The sequence below is a fragment of the Tursiops truncatus genome, chromosome 12 (genome assembly GCF_011762595.2).
Source record: "Tursiops truncatus isolate mTurTru1 chromosome 12, mTurTru1.mat.Y, whole genome shotgun sequence".
In the NCBI taxonomy this organism is placed as follows: domain Eukaryota; kingdom Metazoa; phylum Chordata; class Mammalia; order Artiodactyla; family Delphinidae; genus Tursiops; species Tursiops truncatus.
In genome coordinates this window covers 12,513,337-12,538,128 of record NC_047045.1, presented here as the reverse complement: position 1 = coordinate 12,538,128, position 24,792 = coordinate 12,513,337, and the positions used below count along the sequence as shown (strand labels likewise).

General features: G+C 41.2%; 2 protein-coding genes across 4 annotated transcripts in view; one reads left to right on the top strand and one right to left on the bottom strand.

Moving 5' to 3' along the window:
* The window catches only part of IMPG1 (interphotoreceptor matrix proteoglycan 1), a 94,893-nt gene extending 79,327 nt beyond the window's left edge, over positions 1–15,566 (top strand). For both annotated transcript variants that reach the window (XM_019929190.3, XM_019929189.3), the window contains 3 exons: positions 8,754–8,919; positions 13,671–13,743; positions 15,221–15,566. In XM_019929190.3, the coding sequence (XP_019784749.2) occupies positions 8,754–8,919; positions 13,671–13,743; positions 15,221–15,298 (317 nt within the window). In that variant the 3' untranslated portion in view covers positions 15,299–15,566. The remainder of the gene's footprint in view (positions 1–8,753; positions 8,920–13,670; positions 13,744–15,220) is intronic.
* Positions 15,567–19,705: 4,139 nt separating this feature from the next.
* The window catches only part of MYO6 (myosin VI), a 142,686-nt gene continuing 137,599 nt past the window's right edge, over positions 19,706–24,792 (bottom strand). The window contains exons 31-33 of one of the 2 annotated variants that reach the window (XM_019929322.3): positions 24,746–24,772; positions 22,069–22,287; positions 19,706–21,539 (exon numbers count right to left, since the gene is read on the bottom strand). In XM_019929322.3, coding sequence (XP_019784881.1) covers positions 21,340–21,539; positions 22,069–22,287; positions 24,746–24,772 — 446 coding nt within the window. In that variant the 3' untranslated portion in view covers positions 19,706–21,339. The remainder of the gene's footprint in view (positions 21,540–22,068; positions 22,288–24,745; positions 24,773–24,792) is intronic. The other variant, XM_019929323.3, reaches the window with a different exon arrangement.

Sequence of the window (24,792 nt, the reverse complement as noted above, 5' to 3'; positions counted from 1 at the left end):
CAGCTCCCCCATCCCATCTCCTAGGTCTCTGGCCAGTCTCCTAGGGTTACACTGCTGCTGCCCCGTGCCCCCCGGGGTGCCACCACAGGGATTTTCTGTTAATGTGTGCTTCCGTTACCAGCTGGACTGCCACATACCTTTCACCCCTCCCCAGCGTTTCAACCTGTGCCCTCATCTCACACCCGAACCACCCGATGGAGCTTCCCTACGACACTCCCAGAGCCCTTCATCCAACCCCTTAATGCAAACCCTCCACACAAGCCTGGGACTCAGCCCAGCTGCAGGGTCACTTCCCACAGCCCCTGCTGTCAGCCGTCCCCCTCCACATCCTGGGACACTCAGGCCCTAAGATCAGTGCACCCAGAACACCTCAGTTTAGCTGATACAAAAATGACCGAGCGAGAATTCTTCAACTCTCTGTCCACAGTAAGACATGTGTGTTTGCCCTGGAAATGTTACTGAGAGCCTCCTATAAAGAGTTTGTGGTGGTTTTCTTGAGAATGGTGGAGAATTGAAATGAAACCCTAAGTTTCTTCATTGCGTGCCCCTTCAAGCCAGACAGAAGGCCCATTAATAACTTACTCAATTCCACAAACGTGTGTTAAGCTGCAACCACGTGCATAGTACTATGCTGTGCCTTACGTATCATTGAATAGTTATTCTCACTCTAATCCTACCCTTTGGCAATAAATCATAAGCAAAATATTTTTGGCCAGTAATAAAATAACAATAAACATGAACTTAAATGTAGATTTTTTTAAGTTCTTTTAATGTAGATTTTTTTTAAGTTCTTTTAATCACTGAATTGCGCAACAGTTCTGGAGCCCGGCTAAAGGTCTGGATGCCTTTGTTCCAGTAGGACACCTAGAATGGGAGATTTCTATTTGAGCTGGAGGAATGTTAGTGATCACCTGCTTTCATTACCCCTTTTTTATAGAAGGGAGAAATGAGACCCAAAGATGCGAACCTGCATTCCCAAGGCCACAGATAATTGCTGAGAACCAGCTCTTCTCGCCCAGGGTGCCTTCCTGGAGGCTTCAGCATTGACAGTAGGGATGAGCAGGTTCACTCCACGGCAGGTGCGGCCAAGCCCAGAACGTTCTCAGGACTTGGGAAAACAAGCCCGATGGGCCTGTGTGGAAGGTGAGGTTCCCCACACAAACCCCCAGAAGGGCGCCACATTTATTCAATGACTAAGTACTCAGCACCAAGCACTGAATTAAAATGACATTCACGCCTTAAGAAGGGAGCAGTCAGACGACCAGCGCTGCATTAGGATTTCCTGGGCTCTAGACCCTTTGCCTTCATGAATATTAATTTTAAACATTAATATTAATAGAAATCTTTAAAATTATATTTTATGTCTGCTGTGGTATAGAGACAGATATAATGCAGGTTGGATTATATTAATTTTTTTCTTCTGATTTTAAAGGATTTAAAACACGTTCGCGAGCCCCTAAAATTACGGTCGGTGGGCTAGTGCGTCCTGTGCCCTGCAGATTACCATCGATCCGGATGTGTGGGGCTGTCATTCCGTGATGCCCCAAGGAAAGGAATGACACGCCCTCCTCCCCACCAACAAAGCCGGGACCGCAAAGCCTAGGTTGTTCGGGGGTTAGGGGGCCCCAGCTCCCCACTTCTCTCAGACGTGAGGCTGGGTCGCGGCTTCCTCGGAACTCCGGGGCCCTGTCTCTGCCTTTTTGAAATGGGAAAAGATGATCCAGGAGTTTGCACCACCTGCCCCAGCCGGCCAGGCCCGATCTGCCGCGGTGATCACGGCGTCCTAAGGGCTCTATCAGCGGTCCCCCGAAGCTGATTCTGCCACCGCGCCAACTCCAGGCGGACCTCGCCTCCCTCCACCGGTGCGCTCCGCACAGCGGCTTTTAAGCAGACAAAAATCAGTTCGGGCTCTTATCATTTCATCCCCTGAATCTATTCCTACTTCTTTTGCTATTGAGCGCCATCTAGCGATCACTAGGTTTCATCGCATGAAAATGTTAAAAAACAAACAGGAAAAAAAAAAAAGTCCACAGAAAAGTCCTAACAGGCCCTCAGCCCCGGCCAGACCAAACGAAGCCTGAGCTCCAGCCATACTGAACTGAAATCCTGCCCTAGGACGGGACCCGATTAAAGGCGATGCCTCACTTCCGGTCTAGCACGTGAGTGTTAGGACCGCGCAAGGGAAGGGGATGGTGAAATGGTAAAGAATGATGAAGCAAAGGGCAGAAAGACAATCAATACTCAGCCCCAAGGATGCGGTACAAGTGACAGGACGATCTAGGGGGAGGGGTGGGTGCAATGAACCGGAGTTAGTGACAGGTGGGCCTGAGACCCTCAGAGCGCTGGCGGGAAACAAGAGTCTATTTTCAGGCATGAGTGCACTTGGGACCAGAAACAGAGGGTTGGAAAAAAGACAGTCTTGGACCATCAGGAACCTATGGATTTATAAGCTGCTTGATGACCTGGATCGTAATCTTTTTTAACTATAACTGTAAAGTGCTTTCAAGTGTCCTCTGCAGGCAGGGGGTATTCATTTAAATGCGTTTTGATCACATGATGTAGGACTGAGAGACCACCTCCCTCAGTCAGCAGCTGGGAATACTTTTCAAGACCTTTGAAATGCACACCAAAGACATGATAGAAGCAAATCCAGGGGAGAAACTGACACATAAAATGTGCATGTACTGGAAATCTCAAAATGATCCAAGCCCCACATGACAGCTCCATTACCGCAAGTCATGTTCATTGCTGTCACATTTGAACAACAGAAAGAAATGTGGAGCCACCGTCTGTCAGACTGCGCTTTCTATAAGGGAAGCTTTCTGCCTCATGAAGGAGCAGTGGCAGATGAGGGTTTTGAGCTTGCTTTAGTTAGATTAAGGTTCAGAGGAAAGCCTTCCTGGACATCTGATTTGTAAACCAATGAGACTGGAGATGCTGGCGAGTTTCGCCTCCCCACTGCTCTCTCCCTCGTCCCTATTCACCCCCTCCAAGCCCTGAAGGGCCTCCTGGAAACCCCATATTTGAAACCACTAAAATGATGTCAAAAGCTGAACATGTTAATCTTGGGTCATACTACCTAAAATGGGCTTCAATTTCCTTACCTGGGAAAATGAGGTCAGCACTGTGTACTTTGGAAGATTATTGTGAATATTAATGAAGACACATGTTTCAAGTGCCCAGCACAGTGCTAAACAAACAGTAACCCTCATTACATGTGCGCTCCCAGTTCGTATAGATAATTGCCATTGTTCTCCTGGCGAAGCTGGAGGCTCAGGATCATGATTTCTGAGGCCAAGTCAGGGACAAGGCCTGAAATGAAATGACACCAGTGCTCTGACTATGTTTGGAAACCACGTGGGAAGCCAAGGACCAAGTGCCAGGATGAACCTGGACCTTTCCCACCTGCTGCAAACGAGGAGCTACTAACACAGTCAACTCACTGAGTGCCCTGGGCTGCCTCTACAGAGAGATTGTCCAGTTTGCTCGGCAGAAGAGCTATCCACATGGATTAAGGATAGAATATTAAGTCATTTTGCTAGCAAGCAGTTATGATAAGCCCAGAGGATGTCCCAAATCATACTAGGTGTTTGCTGGGTGTGGTACAGGCTTATAGAGAAACCTCTTGGGAGTACGCACCATCAAAACAATCTATTTAAAGGGGATTTAAGTAAACCCAGGAGGCTAAGGCATCATGAGGCCCTCACTTCCTCAAATCCACACACAACCTGATAGTGACTTGAAAATATTCTTCTAGAAAATGGCAGCTAATTGTTCTCTTCCTGACCGGCTGCTGATCTCAAGTCTTGTCCTCCCTTTTTCCATGCCACACACCACATTCAGAACAGAGCATCTTAGGTTGTTGCTGCATAATGTTGAGATTATTAATCTTGACCAAATCAAGAGCAAAGTGCAGGAAGTTCAGACCAATTTGTTCTGCGCATGTCCCGGGGAGTTATGTTAAGGAAGAGGCAAATAGTTGTGTGGTCCACTCGTGAATGAGTCCATCATTCTAAGGAGAATGAAGAATGAAAAAGAAAGGAAATAACAACGTAGGGAAAGCTTTGCTTAAGAAACTTCTACTAGTTAAACTTTCATCCATCGTAGAACCATCTCTCCTCTTCTATGGCCCTGCCTCTGCAGAATCAGCCTAAAGCCCAAAGTTGTAGGTGTCCCTCAAAGAATGATATGTAAGTAAAGAGGGTCATTTTTACTTATGAAAATAATTTTTCATACATTTTTAAGGTAATAGGAGGGGACGCAGTAAGAGTTGCCTCACAAATTAATGTAAATATTCGTCTCTTCTGTTACGATTCTAATTAACTGAGATTGCCTTTACAAACCATGGCCAACGGCTCCCCCTGGTACTCTTTCCTTCCCTGGAACCTGTCCTCACACAGTCCACAAGATGGGGGGGTCGGGGGGAAGGGGGAGGACTTGAGCGCAAACAGCCTTGATCTTGGCAACATTCAACCTCACTGAGTCTTGGCTTCCTCATCTGCAAAGTGAGCAAATTAGTGGAGAAGGTCTCCAAAATACCTTCTAGCTCTAAAATTCTGCCTCAAATGTAAGGTTTTAAATATGGATAAAATAAAAATCTAAAGCAATTAGCTGGACTGGAATTCTTAATACTAAAGAGTTTGAAGGGCCAATCTGTTATTTGAATGACTGTCTTAGGACCCAGGAAGACGTACACAGCAAACCAAAACAACTAGGTGACGTGAAGTCTTGTACTGTTCTGTAGGCTGGTCCCAAATAAATGACATGGGAGAAGCAAGTAATCTATAAACTAGGTGCATTTGTTTGTCAAATATAGCCGATTGATGGCCCCCAGATTTGGATAAATTCATTTCTCCAGTGTTGCCTTACTGTGTTCTGTTCAGCTTTACTGGTACATAGACATAGACTACGCCTGGCTGGGCTGAAGGAAATATTGGTAAAACAGAAACATTGGGCTTGCCTGGTGGCGCAGTGGTTGAGAGTCCGCCTGCCGATGCAGGGTTCGTGCCCCGGTCCGGGAAGATCCCACATGCCGCGGAGCGGCTGGGCCCGTGAGCCATGGCCGCTGAGCCTGCGCGTCCGGAGCCTGTGCTCTGCAACAGGAGAGGCTGCAACAGTGAGAGGCCCGCGTATCGCAAAAAAAAAACAGAAACACTTCTTTAAACAGGAAACTCACCTGATTATCACACATTTCCTATTACTCTTCAGAGGGGTAGACTCGGTGCATTCAGTCTGCTTTCCCAGGTAAATCTATTTCTCCACTGCAGAAAGAGGGCGGAGGAGACGCTGACTCTTCCCTTCTGGCCTTTGCTTTCAGGACTGCAGGCCTGGCTGTCAAGTTGCTGACAGCTGTTATTTATTAAACCAGGCCCTGGACATGAAACACCTGGGTTGTCAGAGTAAATCTGAGTCATTTTCTAAACAGTGACAAGGACCCCTTCGCACGGCCAGCTTTAGGAACTGTGAGGCAGGGAAACCCGTTCGCATTAGCCAGGCCTGGCTGTCCATATGGACCCTCAAGTTGCAGAGAAATACAACTTTACGTAAAAACGTAGCAGGTCTACTTTGCTGGGAGACCCCAAAGTATGTTTTCAAGGACCTGCTCTCGCCCTCCCTCCGCCTGGGCTGGTCTAGCCAACCCCCTAGCTCTCATTTTCCACCACGAGGGGGCGCTAGATCGGGACAGTGAACACGAGGGTCCGTGGAATTCTCGCCCCACAAGCTGCACCCCACACACCTGCAGGGCTTCTGTGGTCAGTAAACTTGGCAAAGCGGCTGACTCCAGCCTTGCCTCGAAGATGCGCAATAGATATTCGCTTATTAGTGACTCTAAGAGGTTTAAAAGTAAAAAGAGAAGGGGGTGCAGCTGGAGGGAGAGAGAGTCCAGGGGAAAGAGAGAGAAACCGGTTATGTTTATTTCATGCAGCATTTAAAAAAAAAAACTTATTTAGCCACCAAACCTATTTTTAACATAAAACTTACTAAATCCTGCTCAGTTGGAGTTCTGCAAATGTTCCCGCTTGGGAAATACTATACCAGACGATCACGGAAGCAATCCTAATTCTGAAACTTCTAAGATCTATTTACATATTTTCTAAAGCACAAGTCTGATCACAGCCCTCCCCTGCCCCCAAATCCTCCATGGCTCCCACCTGCCTGTAAGGTCCAAATTCCCTAGCACGACATTCAAGAGCCACCGGAGCTTGGCCTGAACGTCCCTCTCCAGTCTCAATTCCCTTCCTCCGTGTGCACAAGTCTCTGCTCTCCTCCATGCTGGGCTTCCCCTGCCCCCTCTTCACATGGCAGTTGCTTTCCCACCTCTGTGCCTCTGCTCATGCTGGGTCCAGTCGGAGTGCCTTTCCTAGTCGTTGCACATCAAATGCAACCCACTTTAGACACACAGTTCAACAGTCCCCTCCCAGATAGCTCTTCTCTAACATACCCTCATAGTGAGAGCCCTTACACTAGACAAGATACTGGGCTTCTTGTGTAGAAACATCTGTGTATATGTCTTATTGTCCCCTAGGGTTCTTGAAAGAGTGGCTTCATACCCGACTGCCTGTCCTCTAGTTCCTAACACATAATAGGTGCTTCTTGAAATAATCTGAAGAGTAAATGGCTGATGTGATTCAACAGGAAACCTTCTGGGCGGAAGAGAACAGTGGTCTGGGGACCAGGGGCCTGTTCTGGTTCTGCCATCAGCACGTGGGGACGTGGGCCTTTTGCTTCTCTGCCCGAGAGCTCGGTAGGCTCAGCTCTAGAAAGACAGGGAAGGGGCTGGCAGGGGCCACAGGCCTTCCAGAGCTAAATTGTCTGAGATTCTCCTGATTTATACTCCACCTTACAAAGAACTTGAGGCAATCTTACAGAAATAAGAATAGAGTGAAAGAGAACAATTGATGACAAAAGAACAGAGACCTGAGGTCTATTTGAATTTTCCAAAGGAAAGAACCTCTAACATGAGGGCCTTAGGGATCACAAGAGACTAAGAAAAAGAGATTTTTTTAAATCAAGAAATCATCCTGAGTTCTCAAAACTGTCCATAAAAATGACTATTTTATTACTTCTAAGGTATCTCTCATCTTAAATATATAAGATCACCAATTCATCTCTGCAGAAAATGCTTGCCTTTAAAAAAACCTAATGGGGCTTCCCTGGTGGCGCAGTGATTGAGAGTCCGCCTGCCGATGCAGGGGACACGGGTTCGTGCCCTGGTCCAGGAAGATCCCACATGCTTGCGTACCGCAAAAAAAAAAAAAAATAAAAAAACCTAATGAACAAAAAAAATTTTTTTGAAGTATATTTGATTTACCATGTTTTCAGGTGTACAGCAAAGTGATTCAGTTATATATATATATTTTTTCAGATTCTTTTCCATTACAGGTTATTACAAGATACTGAATATAGTTCCCTGTGCTATATAGTAGGACCTTGTTGTTTATCTGTTTTATATATAGTAGTGTGTATCTATTAAACCCAATTCCCAGTTCATCCCTACCCTCCCCTTTCCCCTTTGGTAACTGTAGTTTATTTTCTATGTCTGTGAGTCTATTTCTGTTTTGTAAATAAATTCATTTGTATCATATTTTTTAGATTCCACATATAAGTGATATCATACGATATTTGTCTTTCTCTGTCTGACTTACATCACTTAGTATGATAATCTCTAAGTCCATCCCTGTTGCTGCAAATGGAATTATTTCATTCTTTCTATGGCTGAGTAATATCCCATTGTATATACACACATCTTCTTTATCCATTCATCTGTCAATGGACATTTAGGTTGCTTCCATGTCTTGGCTATTGTAAATAGTGCTGCTATGAACATAGGGGTGCATGTATCTTTTTTTTTTTTTTTTTTTTTTTTTTTTGCGGTACGCGGGCCTCTCACCGCTGTGGCCTCTCCCGTTGCAGAGCACAGGCTCCAGACGCTGCAGGCTCAGCGGCCATGGCTCACGGGCCCAGCCGCTGGAGTCAGCCGCTCTGCCAAGTTTACTGACCACAGAAGGCCTGCAGGCTCACGGGCCCGCCCTCAAGTATCTTTTTGCATTAGAGTTTTTGTCTTTTCCAGATGTATGCCCAGGAAAAAACTTTAATTCTCTAACACAGTGGTTATCAAAATGCGCTCCCCAGGTCAGATACATCAACATCATCTGCATTAGAGAATTTTTTTAATGTTCCCTTTGTTAGTGCCTTAGAAATACAAATTTCCTGTCCTCAAACTTCCTGTATCAGAAACTGTGAGGGGGGGGTCCCAGGAGTCTGTTTTAACAAGGCCTCTAGATGATTCTGATGCATACCAGTTTGTGCATAATTATATTTGGAGCTAAATATGTTATCACGTGTGTCTATAAACTCATTTATCAAAGATACAGAAATGTGTGGCTCCCTTTTCTCTCCAGTCTTTTCTCAGTCTTGTACAACTCACTCCAAAGTGGGGTGATGGGGCTTCCCTGGTGGCGCAGTGGTTAAGAGTCCGCCTGCCGATGCAGGGGACACGGGTTCGTGCCCCGGTCCGGGAAGATCCCACATGCCGCGGAGCGGCTGGGCCCGTGAGCCATGGCCGCTGAGCCTGCGCGTCCGGAGCCTGTGCTCCGCAACGGGAGAGGCCACAACAGTGAGAGGCCCGCGTACTGCAAAAACAAAAACAAAGTGGGGTGATGGCAAATCTATGTGGTCCCTCATCTCTGACTTCTGCAGGATCCACTGCTCAGGCGTCCCTGCACCAATAAAATCTGCCCTGTTTTTTACAGCTGATCAAGCAGACCCCTGCAAATTCCTGGCCTGTGGCGAATTTGCCCAGTGTGTGAGGAATGAGTGGACCGAGGAAGCCGAGTGTCGCTGCCGAGCGGGGTACCCTGGGCCCTGTGCCTCCGGAGAAGACTGTGACGACACCCCAGGGAAGGGAGCGCCGTGCAGGTGGGTCTAGCACCGCGACACTCAGACCCAAGAATTAGTCACTCAGGCTTCTGAGACACCCATCATTAGCATGAATTCATGCAATCCCGTAAACCCATGGTTCTCAAACTTCAGTGAACACCGGAATCTCTCAGAGAACCTGTGAAAGCACACATGGCTGGGCCCTGCGAGGCTGTTTGTGATTCGGTAGGTCTGTGCAGGGCCCAGGTACGGCTGCTGCTGGTCCCAGGACCACACTTTGAGAACCATTGGCCCTAAGCCTTTCTGCAGGATTTCATTAAAGCCAGTAAGGGAAGAAAAAAGAGGCTGCATCAGCTTTAAGACAGAACACCACGTGACCTACTACCTTAATCCGTGTCTATGTGTCTAATATTTGAGTTTTTCCCTGGTTGCAAACACATTAGCTGTCATCATAAGAAAGCTGAAAAACATAGAAAGTGATGAGAAGGAAGACGAAAAGCCTGTATAATTCATCATGTTAACTGATGTACTTCTTTACATAGAATTTTCCAAAGCAAAATGGAATTAGACTGGCTTCTTTTAGAGCCAGCTTTTTTTACTTAGAACATTGTCCCATGTCATTAAATATTTTCTGTAGCATCATTTTTTTTTAAATTTATTTTTGGCTGTGTTGGGTCTTCGTTGCTGTGCACGGGCTTTCTCTAGTTACGGCGAGCGGGGGCTACTCTTTGTTGCGGTGCGTGGGCTTCTCATCCTGATGGCTTCTCTTGTTGCAGAGCACAGGCTCTAGGCACGCAGGTTTCAGTAGTTGTGGCACACAGGCTCAGTAGTTGTGGCTCATGGGCTTAGTTGCTCCACAGCATGTGGGATCTTCCCAGACCAGGGCTCGAACCCCTGTCCCCTGCATTGGCAGGCAGATTCTCAACCACTGCACCAGCAGGGAAGTCCCTGTGGCATCATTTTTAATGTTTACATGGTAAGCCATTCTCTAGATATGTTATACGTTGAATCAGTCCTTCACTTCTGAAGCTCTTTAGAAGGAGGAAAAGGAAGTAAGATATAATTGGCCTTCTATTCACAAACTAGACTTTAGGGCGTAGGTTGCCTTATGAACAAACAGGGAACCCAGTGGGTCCTAATTCTTCAACAAGTCCTGTGTCACCCAGTGAAGCTCTGCCTGGGAGACCTCTGTCCTCAGAAGTCTTCTCCCGAGCCTGTCCCGAGCTTCCCCAGTCCTGAGCTTCCAATCACACACTCTTGAACATTTCCTCCGCGAGGATCACCTTGACGCACGTCTTTATTAGATCATCCTGTTTTTGTCACTGTCCTCTTATTCATTCTTGTGGCTGCTGTCCCTAATTTCCCACCAGGGGCACTTGTGGCCAGCTGCTTCCACAATCGACAAGAAACAAGAGAGACTGAGCCCTTTTCTTGATGAAACATACCCTGTTCCTTTAAAGTAGTAACATTTTAAAGACCATTATCCAATAAGGGTTAAGAAGCAATATTCTGGAGTCAGACAAATTGTGATTAAAATGTTGGCTTAGCAATTTACTAATCAGGTGACGTTCAACAAATTTCCTAACTTCTCTAAACCTCCATTTTTTTCATTGGATAGTGAGACCAATAAAAAACCCCTGTTGGGTTGCTGCAGCAGGTATATGAAATTACATTTGTAAAGCTTCTTAACAAATAACATAAAACACAGAGTATCCCTTCAGGTAAGGGAAGATTATGATGATGCTGTCAGTTTTCTCTGAGTTAATCTCAATCCTGACAGAATTCTTTATGGAATTTGACATTCTGGTTCTAAAGTTCCCCTGGAAATAAAAATGTACAAGAGAAAATCTTAAAGTACGATGGTGGGGAGGCTGCTCTATAAGATAGAAATACATAAAATAATAATATTTAAAGCACTAAGATAGACACAGACCTAGACGATAGATCAACAGAACATATATAAGCCCCAAACAAAGCCCTATATATCAAAGAATTTATTTTAACAAGCATTTCAAATCAGTAGGGAAAGTATAGACTTGTCAATAATCATTAGAGTACACCTGGCCTTCCATTTAGAAAAATAAAATATTAGTTTCTTACCACACACAAATCAATTCAAATCAAAGATTCAAACCTAAGATTGAAACTATGAAAATATGAAGAATTCCTTTTATATTTCTATAAATTAGGCTAAAAAAAGGCTTCCCTAATAAGACCTCAATCCAAGAAGACATTTTCCCCATAGGGGAAAACACACCATAAATAAAATTAACAGATAAACAACAAGGTGAGAGAAAAATATTTACAACTTATAGACAAAGGATGAACATCCGTACTAACAAGCGCTCCTACACATCAATAAAAGGCGAACATACTAATATTAAAATGAGTAAAGAATATAGAGGCAAGTTCATAGAAGAAATCCAAATGACCCGTGAAACATAGGAAAAGGTATTCAATCTCACAGTAATTAGGGAAATCTAAAAACAATGAGGATATATCATTAGCTACTCATGAGTTTGGCAAGAGGTCAAAAGTATCCAATGTGGGTAACATCAGGGAAAACTAGTTCTATCAGGCATTGCTGTTGGGTGTATTAATTGGAAAAACATGTTTTCAAGAGAAATTTGTCAATATCTATAAAATTTTAAATTTGACTCAGATACTCTACTGTGTAAATAATTGTTTAGACAATTATTCCTACAAAAATCATTGCACTTTGCAATGTTCACAGTATCATTGCTTTGAATTATGAAATAATTGCACAGCCCATCAATAGGGGAACAGTTAAGTCCATAGTGTGGTATATTATTCACTGTGGAACATGGCAGTTAAAAGCGGTAATATAGTCTACTGGAACTGCCATAGGAAAAGACCAGGACATTTCATTAAATGAGAAAAGTAAATTTCAGGATAATAGATCCTGTTTACATAATATATCAATAACAAAAATATGTACTTATAAGTATATTAGTTTCAATCGTATTGCATTGCCATGTTGCCAGTTAGAAATCATCAAATATTGACAATGTTGTATGATTCAATCTAATATGTAAGTAAAAGCATAGCAAATATATGGAATAATAAGTATCATTAGCTATCATTCCAGTTAACAATGGAAAGGAGCAGATTTGGGGTCCAAAATTTTAATAGGGCTAATGTGTTTTCTGTGACACTATTTATAATAATGAAAATCATTTCAAACATAGGGGCCAGATTAAGTAAATGATGATAAAAGTGACATGTATAAGGAGGTTTTAATAATATGGAAGTACTTGTTTTAACTACAGCAAGATCACAAGTTTGCTCTCATTGTACACCTCAGATGGGGCAGGGTAGCGGGAGGTCCATTTTTTTTGCCTCTAGAATCGATTCCTATTTCCCTTTTTGAGCCCTTTCTCCACTGGATAGTAGGGGAGGGGGAGATAAGAGAGGGAGAGCTTGGAGTTTAATATAATCCAGTCCAGTTTTTAAGAACTCCATGTGATTAATAGTGCAAGCAATCACTTTAGGCAACTCAATTCCCTTGGTATATTTAGGCTCAAAGGTCCTCTCCCATTCCCCTCTCTTCTCCTAGGTGGTATCTGGATGTATGGCAGAGCGGGGTTGGCCCTCTTTGGCTTACAAGATCCTTTGAAAGGTTTCCATTTCCATGGTCCCCTCACCTGTGATCTCTTAGTCCTGACTCCAGGTTTTTTGTTTTTTGTTTTTTTGGCTGCATTGGGTCTTCCTTCGTTGCTGCGCGGGCTTTCTCTAGTTGTGGCAAGCGGGGGCTACTCTCCGTTGCGGTGTGTGGGTTTCTCATTGCAGTGGCTTCTCTTGTTGCGGAGCACGGGCTCTAGGCACGTGGGCTCAGTAGTTGTGGCTCAGCGGCTTAGTTGCTCCTCGGCATGTGGGATCTTCCCGGACCAGGAATTGAACCGTGTCCCCTGCATTGGCAGGTGGATTTTTAACCACTGCGCCACCAGGGAAGTCCCGGCCCCTGGTATTCTTGGAGCCTCCAATTTGCCCAACCAGGGCAAGTAGGAACCCAAAACGCTACCTTAGCTGGTGGTAGGAGGAACAAGGAACTTGTTACTCAACCTCTTCAAACCACGCGTCTCTCCTCACTCTTCTGCCTTCTTCCTATCAAGCACTAGGGCCGGACAGGGTTTCCCTCCTTCCTACAATAATACGCTCCTTCCCCCTTTCCTTGATATTATAATGGACAGAATGTTGAGAGAAAGAAAAGAGTTTACTGAGTTTACTGATAAGGGAACATATATCATAAAATATCTCACAAATATTACACCCATTTTATAATGTAAAGTGTGAAAAAGCAAGGTGCAAAATGTTTATACAGTATCGTCAGAAATTATATGTACATAGAAAAGTCTGGAATTGTATACATCAAATTTTAAAATAAACTTTTTAAAAAGTTTTTTTAAAACTGTATGAACAAAATATTATTGCAGAGTTGTTTTCCAGTAACCATAACTCAGAATTTGACTTTAAAAATAACTCCACTTCTTGCAAGACAAAGTTATCACTCATCTTTCCCGTGAGCTTTGTCCATTCCTTCTGAGACCACTGCCTATGAAACAGTAAAGCCAACTGGAAGGCAAAACTCGGGGCAGAGGTGGGCTGGTGCCCAAAGCATATCTCCTCCAACTCTAATGGAGGCACCTGCAAAAATACGCTATTTTCATTTGTCCTAATAATTTTAGAACTAAAATAGTAGAAAGCCATAGTTGCGCTTAATGTTGATAAGCCCAGGAAACAGGATATCTTGTGTTTGCTTTCTTTTGCAGGTCACCAGATCAATCTAGAAACCAAGTGTATGAAACTGGTGTTAAAAAGTTCCAAAATCAGCAAAATAACAAGGTAAAATCCCATTTTTATATGTTGGTTTTAATTACTGAATATAAATTTTGAAGGAAATTAAAAACATTTCTGGGCCTGACTCTTAAATAGAGATAAGAAAAAGCAGTTTTCCTTTATTTGCCAAGCTTTTTTATTTAGTATTTTCAGAGGGAAAAAGGCATTTCCTGGTACAAAAAGTATAGAGACAGGGGCTGGCATTAACTGAAATGTGTAGACAAAACAATAAAATAACAGAAAAAATCCAAGTATTTTATAATATTCCTAACCTTTTCTTTTAAAATATACATGCAATTTATCAAATGCATTTCAACAACACTGAATTTCTCATAATGATTTATATTCCTGGAACTGAGTAATTATATATATAGACATATATATATATAATATATACGTATATGTAATTATCTATATACATGTATATATATATTATATATATACATGTATATGTATATTATGTATGTATATATGTATATATTCTTATAAAGTGTTTTTATTTCAAATAATCAGCTAAAGGAAAAATATGAAGAAACATGATTTGTGAAAAATGAGTGACCTCAAAAATTCCTGAAAGTTCATCCTCAGATAAGTGTTCCTTCCAGTGTCCTAGATGTCTCTTTCAAAATATTCGTCCATTCAATCAACTTTTTTGACTAAATTTTATTTTACAAAGGGAAATAACTTATCCAATAAGCAGGTTAAATATAGCCTACATAGAGCTTTTAAAATAACTTTTGGAAAAATACCTTCGATAACTTTTAGCCTAAAATTACCTAGTTTCAAAAATTATAACTAGTCTTGGATGGTAAAATTGGGTGGTAATCAGCCAGTGTCCACTCTACCTGAGGTCTCTCTCTCTCTATAGTGCTAGATGGAAACAATCATGGCAAAGTTTGCAGTTGAAACTAGTCATTACGGTCAACATACACTCCAGAAGGATACTGAGGCCATTACACCAAACGCTAATCATAAGTTCATGTGTCCAAGTGCACACAAGGAATAATGTGTGCCATTTTGACTTCCTGATACAAAGAAAATTGAGAAGACAGAAAAGGTTCAGACTTGGGCCATAAAATGACAATAGGACACAGGATCTGATATTAATAAAATGCCCAGGATGAAGTATACACCAACTGAATCTGGAAGTACCAGGTAGAATTAGGAACCACATTTCAAATGAGGAAGCAGCTTAGAGTAATGATGTCTGCTATGGTTGGAAGGGAACATGTTGACTTTGATTCACAAATTATTTGCCATCCCTGCTTCAAGAGATTGATTCAGTCTGAGAAGATTTAAGAAGAATAGTAGGTTTAAGAATTCTTAGTAGGTTGTAAAGTTAGGAATCTTTCCCACCTTTCAAAGAATGTATCCTAAATGGCAAGCATATTATCTCATCTACCAGCAGAGGTAATATTGGAATGAACCATTGGTTTGACCTTGGGTGACATTCTTTAATCTCTTAAAACTATTTCTCTTCCAGGTAACCAGGAAAAGAAATTCTGAATTACTGACCATAGGATATGAAGAATTTAACCATCAAGATTGGGAAGGAAATTAAAAACTGAAAATGTACAAATTATCATTTAATCTATCGCAAGAGAGATGGCTTGTTTCTCAAGGAAAATTATATCCACTCTGTCAAAATTCTGAAAACATAGGCAGGCATATCCACTGGTCATCGATATCCAGGCATGTAGTCAACACTGAGACCCAGGACACATCACATTTCAAGTACAGAAGAGTCATGTACTTGAAGACCAATAAATTCTGGAAAAAAAGCAGCTTATTATCAAAATCAAAACCACCACCAGTAAAATGTAGTTTGGTTATTCCTCAGTGATAATCAAGGTGATAGCAAACGAGCTTTGTGTCCAGCTGCCCTTAAAATATTGTTCACAGGTCATTTACAACAAGTGCAAATTATTATTTGGGGGCAGGGGGGTGGGATATACTGGGAAATAAAGCTATTCATATGTTAGAATGTACATAAAAGATGATTACGTATGCAGGGAGGTGCAGGATGAATGCATATAGTATGTAAACTGTGGTGAGTTTATAGACGCTCCACACTTCAGTGTCTGTAACTCACATGCCCCTTCAGTTCTTAGGCCCACTAGTTTTATACAAAATTCCTGCTTACATGGTGGATAATTTTGTTGCCAATAATTTCTAAGTTGCTCCTTTAAAGAAAAGAACTGGGATATACATACCATAGAAAATCTTACTTTTCTTGTTACTGCATAAAGCTATTTTAAAGAAAGATACTATATTGGGGGGAAAAAAGTGAGGTTGTACTTTGTGACATAACCAATTCCTGTTTCCCACCACGGATGAACTATGTCTTCTTCCAATGTGATAGCTTCATTGAATACTCCTTGACACTCACTGTGGTGTGTACATAGGCAGACTGGCGTCAAGGTATTCCAGTTCATCCAGTTTTTAATGTGCTATTTAATGAAAAACAAATTCCTCCATATCTCTTTCAAATGCTCGACTATCAAATATACCTTAATTTCAATATGATAAGCACTGTATCTATAGATTTGTAATGTGTTTACTAGAATTATGATGATTTTAAATGAAAAAATCACTTATGTTGGCCTCCCAAATGCATAACTTTCATCCCTATTCCTAGCCCAACTGTCCCCAGAGTGAAGAGCTATGATATAAAGACTTAGTGTATGGTGATAAAGTGCCACAAAGCAAGAATGGTGGCAAGAGGTGTACCTGCTCACTTCCGTATCCTTGGGACTCCCCAGAGGAAAACACTCTTGTTAGGGGCATGACAGGCCAGCCAGTAGCATATGAGAAAAATTCCATGGAGAGAAAATGAAAATCTAATGCTATCACCTCCCCAGAATGTGCCCTCTGTCACCTACATTTCAGTTGTGCTCTAACTGCTGCAGAGAATGTAGCTTTTGAGGAGGAAAGAGAAGGAGGCAAACACTTCATCTTCTGTGGGGAAGGTCCCCTTTGGAAGCAAGTGTCTCTCACTCTTCGGATCACCCACTCTTTGGATTGGTCTTTTCCAACCAACCAGAGAAGAGCTGTTGAGGTTAAGATGGCCCGCCATCTGCCTGCACCCAGAAGACCCATCTGGATCAGGGTAGGTTCCACACGAAGTAGCCTATATACACCAGCGGTGTTTGAAGTCCTAGGTACAAGGACTCTTCTTTGGGTCCCCAGTTCTTACATCCTTTGTCACCTCACAAACAAACTGGTAAGGGCCTGAGGAAAGGCAGCCACGATTTGGATTTTCTCTCATCTAGGCAAAGCGGCTCCTGCTTTCTCCCTGGAAAACCTGTAGGAATTTGGGGTCAAAGCTCAAGGATGCTTCAATCACCCAGGTTCCTTGCCTGTTCCTCCGCCACCAGGCACAGGGTTTCCAGGTCTGGTGACTGGACGAACTTCAGGATTCCAGCGTCTCCCATTTATTCCATTGGAAACAGGAGACAACAAGTGTAACATTTGCAACTTTTTTGTTTATAACACCCTGTAACTGTATTAAAAGCACAGGAAGCAAGTTCTACATAGAAGCATTTATTATTTGTATTTCCAGTACATCAGTATTTTAGGAAAGTATCAGATACACATTTTTAGGGAATGAGGAAAAATTCAGTAACAGATGCAATTCGATGAATTTTCAAAAGTGAAAAGAAAATGGCCAACTCATAAACCTATTTGGGGTTTGAAGGTAAGAGTCTGCACAGGTACAAATTAGGATTAAAGATTTTCTTTTCGGTGTGCATTTTTCCCTGATTATCTCTTGAAAAACTTTTTGAAAAGTATATGACAACCAAACTTACTTCACATATTAGGTTAGTCATGGGGAAGGAAGAATACATTGATTTGACCTGAACTTCACTGTACTCAAAGATCTGGTCCCGGCACGGGTAGGCTCGACCTCATCAAGTATCACCACTTCATCGCTCCACAGGGCCTACGCACAGAATGTCTACTGGCCTTCTCCAGCGTGGCAGTGTCATTTCTGTATGCTAAGAATCGATACACCGGGCCTATCTTGGTCCAAGTTTAGTAGGTCCATGGGTTTTGCTCTTACGTTACATACAATTCATTCTACAACTTAGCAAAGATCTAGGAGCGCTTGGTCACCTAAAACGCCACACTGTTTTCAGCCTGGGGTGTAGCGTCTTCAGGGGTGCACCCCTTTTCTTTCTCTTCCATTCACTCTTCTCTTTCCTTATTGTTACAACCTTCCCCCTTACCTGTCCTTATTCTAATTTTTAGATATTCTCTGTCCTCCCCTCCCTTATTAGTTTATATTCTGGAAGAAATAAAAATGCTCAGTAATTGTTACTGCTGGCAATGCTAAACAGACAAAGGCCATGACATCTGAAGGTGGAGAGTGACAGGAGAGCAACCCTTCATAAACCCCCAGGGGCTACTCAACGAAGTCTGCTTGTTTTGATTCTTTGTGCTGCACATGAGTGGAGCAAAGGCATTTCTATCTCTTTCATGGCCTAGAATTACATTACCTGAGCTCTCTAGATCTCTGTTTACCTCTTCTGTAAAAGGAGTTAGGTCTACCACTAACACTGTAGTTAATTCACTGATTCATTCAACAATATTTATTCTACTGATTCAGGTACTCTTAAGGTAGTTTAGGTGAAGAAACCAAAGATCTACCTGTTTGGATCCCCTGAGAACCACTGTAATAACCTGTGAGTGAAAATAATCTTTTTAAAAATCCAATTAATAAAACTACAAAATCCTCATTATTCCTTGTGCCTGTGAGTTTCTACTCTCTAAGTTTCCACAAATACCACCTGTGTTCCACTTAAGATGATCTTTTCTTTTGCGATCTGATATGATCTTTCGTTTTGTTGTTTGCAAAACAAAAGGGTTCACCATGTTACTGGAAAGAATGACCTACAGAAAGTCACTATAGGAAGCAGAATGTGAGTTACAGTAGAATGTCTTTTGTGTGGGCTTGTGCTCCTAAGTGTACTATTTACTTCCTCCTCACATAATCCTTTAAGAAGGTGCCGTTTACTCAACCTTACAACTAAGAAAACCCACTGTTCTCTTAACATACGTATGTGTTAGAGAAATTTTCTCTCAGTGCCTACCCGTAGCTCACAATACGTACCTCAAGCGTGTTAATGAGATCAGGAATTACACCATCATTGAATGTGAACACATTTTGTTTTCGCAGTTTTAATATTTTATGTACATCTACCTTTGCAAAGCATATACACTAAGGGAGGAACTGGTATTGAGTGACACAAGCATTGAGAAGAATTAGTTCTTAATGTACAGTGTGCTCGTTTTAACTTCTAATTTTACATCTCAGTTAAAATATAAATGGACGTTTGATTCACACCGTTTTCAACCTAGTGTTTCTGGGTTTGATTGTGAACACTGTAAAGAAGGGGCATCTACATGTTTCGCAACACTCTCTCTGCTGTTTCCCTTAAAGGATGATGGAGGTCCTAAGCTTCTCCAGCAAAGGGGCTTCCGTGTGTGCAGAGCTGTGGTATGTAGGTGACTGTAAGTCTAACTGAATTAGGGCAAGTCTCCTGGAGCCACAATTAACTCAGGAGACTACTTAAAACAGATATGCTCTAGGACATGTTCTAGGACAGCTGTGTGACATAATTAGCAACAAAATGGCTTAAGAATGACTATAATTTTATCAGCTATTAAAGTAAAAAATTAAAGACCTGTAACAATGCCTTGCTGTGATATATTTCTGACAAATTCTTCAAAACTTTAAGTTCTCTCATTATGATAATTCAACCTGTGTGATTAGTTTTCCATCAAGTACCTGCATGTATCTAGGACACACGTAAAACTGTTTCTGGAAACAGCGCTAAGGGCACAAGTCATTAAAAATCTATTTGGTTACTAAATTTTCTTCCAGGACTCTACTTGTTACCAGTTAAGAAAAAAGCTTATCATTCACTATCCTGTACAAATAAAAACACCAGTTAAAGGCGAGTGATAAGAAGAGGGAGAACAGGACATTTATTTTCAGTAACCAGACCTTCTGTCACCAAATCACAGGGACCAAATGACCCAAGGGTGGGTGAGTCTATGCAGTAATACAGCCTTAAAAAGATAATCACATTCACATTCTCAACAGTAAAGACAGGACCATTTACTTTCCTTAACAGAAGACGATCGTTTGCACAGTATCATAATAAATAAATATCTCTATACTAAAACATATAATGAGAGAAGCAATTCTGAAAACAGTGTCCAGCTCACAAGCACTAATCCAATCAGCTGGGAAATACTTTCCTAACTGAGGTACTCTTTCTAGGGAAAAAAAAAAAAAAAAAAATCACTGGAAATTCATTTCAAAGGTTAGGGTCTTTAAACATCCAGGGAAAAAAAGTACAGAGAGTAATTTTATTTTCTAATTTTATTCTAAAATACAAACAAGACTCCTTAGGATTATGTCAACATAACTCCTTGATGTATGTTTGTTTCCAAATTCCTAACATGAAAGTCATAAATATTAGGCTTGAAACTGCTGACATTTGATCAAAACTAAACAGCACACAAAACTTTTTTTTTAATTATCAGTTACATGAAACAAGCAATTCCCCAGTGCAGGGTTTTTGCATTACAAGGCTTATAAAAGAGCTCTACAATTACCAAAATCTCGAAGGCCAAAAAAGACAATAGGAATTTTTTTAAAAAAACAAAGGTGTTTTGAAGCAGAACACTAGTTTAAATCACATGAAACAACTTGGACAAGATTCTGACACAAAATCACAACTGAGATGAAACTGAAAGAATATTTGAATTCAGTCCAGTTAAGCCACACTGCCACCTAAAACCTACTTCCTTTTCTAAATGAAACAAGGTTATCTCAAAACTCCCAAGCATTTAAACGATCTGAATTTCCTTTATTTGTCCATGGAATGTAAGAACATATTCTTACAGCAACACAATGTGATAGAAAAGCAAAACTAATCTGTGCAGGACACTATGTACCTTCTTTATCACAGATTGCATCAAATACATCGAGGCTCTCTCCAGAATTCTAGAACTTCAGGTAAACTGCTTTACTCAAACTAAGACACTGCAAAAGAGGGGGGAAAAATTAAAAATTTCCACCTTTGATGGAAATTTCCATGAATTTCTGAAAAAGTTAGTAGAGAAAGTACACAGCTTTCAGATCAAAATATCAGTGCCTTGATCATTTTAAGTGCCTTAATTTTTGTATGAAAATTGAAGCTAAGTTTTCTTTATTCCAGTTATATGGTACTGTGCCATCCTTAAAAAGCAAGAATTCTGCATTTTTCAAAAACTTTTCCTGAAGAACAATTAAGATGGATTTAAGGTAGTCTGTTGGCAAAGAAGGAGAAATGTCCAGAGTCTGTCCAAGTGTAACAAGTATTACAATAATGAGAGGTCTAACAGTTACAGCTGGATACAGGAAAATAAATTTTAGGTCCCAAATTCACTACCATAATTAACCTTAAATGAACAAAAAGCCATGATTAATAAAATCTGTTCACTTTGTATAAGTAATTCTAACTTGATCTTGGAATGGTTAAATCTCTGGGACACACTCCCTACCTAGTGCCATGGCAAGGGCTCCCAGCTGCAAGGCTAGTGCAATTTCTACTTTAACAGATTCTGCAGCATGGCCGTGGCATAGGTGGGCCTGGCCTGTCTGCTCTCAATCGCTTTCTGAAGATACTGGATGCCTCCACAGCGTTCCCAAATTTCTTCGAACTGTCTTGGCAAAATCTCAGCACCACGCTTTCGAGTCAGGCCTGTCTCTTCAAGATTCAGCTCACACATCTCCATGTCATCCTTACCTGCACAGATGAGACGTCAGAGAATTACTATACCTCCTTTCAGAACCATTTATTGTAAACTTTATTCCTGAAATGTCTACCAATTCTCATAGATTTGAGGACTTTTAAAACCATTTCCTTCCTCTAAGATTGAAATCTGCTTCGTAAATTCACCAGAAACAAATGTGCCCTCCACCAAGTTCCATTTCAAAATGTACTGAGGATGCAGTTGAAAAAACAAGTTACCAGGGTTAATAGAAATGCTACATTTCCTTCAGTAACCATTACAAAGCAAATGATATAATCAGACACCAATGAAAAGGTTCCTAGGACACAGACAAGTTTCTATGTGCTCTACAAGGACATAATTAATCCAAGCAATTCCATATTGTAAAGAAGTTATCCTCAACTGATGTGACTTAACTGCAAAGCTCCACGCCTCCACCCTGAAATGTAATGAATTATTACACTGTACATCCCACCACTGCATTCAGAGGGTACTCAATCCTTTTCTGCTTTATAAAGTTTTTTTCATGTGAATCGTACACACCAGCCACCAGGAGGATGGGTGGCTTGTCAGGATGAAGCTCCATCTGCCGGGCAATCCACGGTCCATCAAAGTGCGCGTACCACCAGCCTTTCTTCTTATTCTGCGGGTCTTTGTACTGGTCCGCAGGGCGGATGAACGGGATGCGGAAGAAGCGCTGTTGTCGGTTCATCTCGATCCCCTGCTGCCTGGCAGGGAGCTGAGCTGCCGGGTTCTGCTGAGCTGTCACAGAGAACAAGCAGAGTCACGCCAGCAGCCCGAGGGATAAGGAGAGCAGCCTTTAATGCTAAAATGCACCACGAATGTTTACAAAAGCAAAAAGAGGGATTCCTCCTAACAGTGAATTTAAAACAAAATGTAAATTGGAACTGCCTACAGATGAATGCAATTCAAAGGGTGATTTCTTAGAAGTTTCTTCCCCCGAAGATGTTCCTGGGCATTGTAAACACACACACACACACACACACATACACACACAGGCGCGTGCATACACACACACACACACACACACACACACCCCATCAGCTGCAGCAGCAATAACAACCACCAGCCCCTAGCAGATTCCCACAAACGACTGCGTCTGCACACAAAACTCACTCAGCGAGAAAGCAAACTAGTAGCATTTCCTAGATTTGTATTTTTTCCTCCAAAGAGTTCAAATGAAGGCTGCAGGACAACTTTTGCAGGACTATTTATGATGAAACCAATAAAAAGTAATTTCACAAATCTGAAAGATTCCAGATATTTGTCGATTTAATCACAGATTCTCAAAAGAGTGAAAGACATGCGAGTTTTCTCCTCTGCCAACTGATCCTGGGATTTAAAATGGCCAAGATAACACAGATGTTTTACTAACAAGATTTAGACAACTTTGTGACAGCAACAACAAAACTGTAACAGTCAGCATGAACTTTCACTCAGAGAGATTTACTTACTCTGAAACCAGACTTCTCTTGGAATAAAATCCACTGCAATAAGTGGAACGTGTATAATATTTGGTTTCCTTTGCCAATAGAAAAGAGAAATCCTTGCTTTTCTGCTAACACTGGGCATTGAGCTCATTATCATCTCTTTTCCCTCGCTCAATTTCCATTACTAAACGGTTGAGTTTTGGGTTTTTTTCCTGAAAATATTCAGTTCTCTGAGGCAATGACTTTACATCTTCAGGAGCATAATTCTGGTAAATCTGTTTAATATGCTCTATACTCACAACTTTAAAGGCAGACCAATCATTTACTGCAGCTCAATTAAGAATCTCACTGAAAAGCTAAGTATGTCAATGAAAAATTATATAATATGTACAAGTCAAGGACAGTCACATGGCTTTTGTGAGGCTTTCCAAGTACTGAAAGGATGAAATTACTCTTATTCTACTTTTTGCACCAATAGCGAAAAGCTTTATAGCAGCTCAATTTATTTTCGTGCAAACAACAGAAAGCAAAAAGCAGTTAGCAAAGCTGTATATGCCTATGAAAGAAAGAGACCCAGTTTTGTTAGTGACTTTAAAAAGCCGTATCACCTTTAGCACGTTACCAGAGATGAGCTTATTTATTCTCTCGTTCCTGTTCCCTCAAAACAACTTACAGTTCAGTGTTTCCATTTCGAGTTTTAAAAACTACCTACTCTGCAGAAAATACACTAACTCAAAACTAAGACATTTTGTACAAGGATTAAAAAAAAAAAAAACAACCCTTCCCTCCATCTTCAGCAGTGAATTAGAACTCAGTGTCCTGCTGACAGAAACTTACTATGATACTGATGGCCACCCATTAGTATAACCTACTTTTTTTCTTTCAAAATAACAATCCCCTGTAACTTAATATATTGGGTAAAATTCAGAAACCCAATGGAAAGTCTTGGATGGCTTTTTCTACTAATGTGAGAAATGAAATTGTATTTGGGAAGCCTGGAAATGAATATTCATCTGGAAAAGTACAAAGATACAGACGTTAAAAGCTTGAAACTAATCTTCTAAACAACTGTTTCTTTCACATCCAATTGTTATCTTCAAAAGTGTGAATAAGTTTCAAATTTGTAAGTCTGTAAATTACTGGAAGCACTAAGAAAAATCATGTCCAACCAGTTGGCAAATAAACATGGCATTATATTCAAATCATTACTGCTGAACTGATTCTAGAAGAAATTTACTGTACACTAAGATGACTCAGCTTTTAGATGATCAAAAAATGTGCATCATAAGAAGCTGTAAAAGTAACAGAATGACCTCCTCTTCCTATTAAGAGGTATTCATTCTATTAAGCTTGTGTACATTATCATACGAAACCCAAATCTCTTCGGACAGAAATGCTTACACCATCACAGTATTTGAAACCAGCACCTAAAGTTAGTCTTTACTCTAAAAGATCAGCTGCTTATTAAGATAGAGTTTTGCTACAATAAGAACTGGGTACACTCAGTTTAAAATGCTAGTTTTTTTGAAAAGGAAGTAATTTGATGAAATAACAGATTGATTAAAATTTTTTTCTGCATGTATATTTTGGAGTGATCCAAATGAAAGTACCATCTCAAATGAGGTATCTCAGTCCAGATAAACCAACATTAATGTACTACAATTCACCTTAAAATTGTAGCAAAACAATGTTTAGAAGAAGTTAGTACTTTATAAAGTATTTTTAACCCATCTTCCAGTTAGCTCATGAGTTACCACCCATTGACTTACGTGAATTGTTCAAAAATGGTGCAAAATCTGTGAACAAATATTTTATA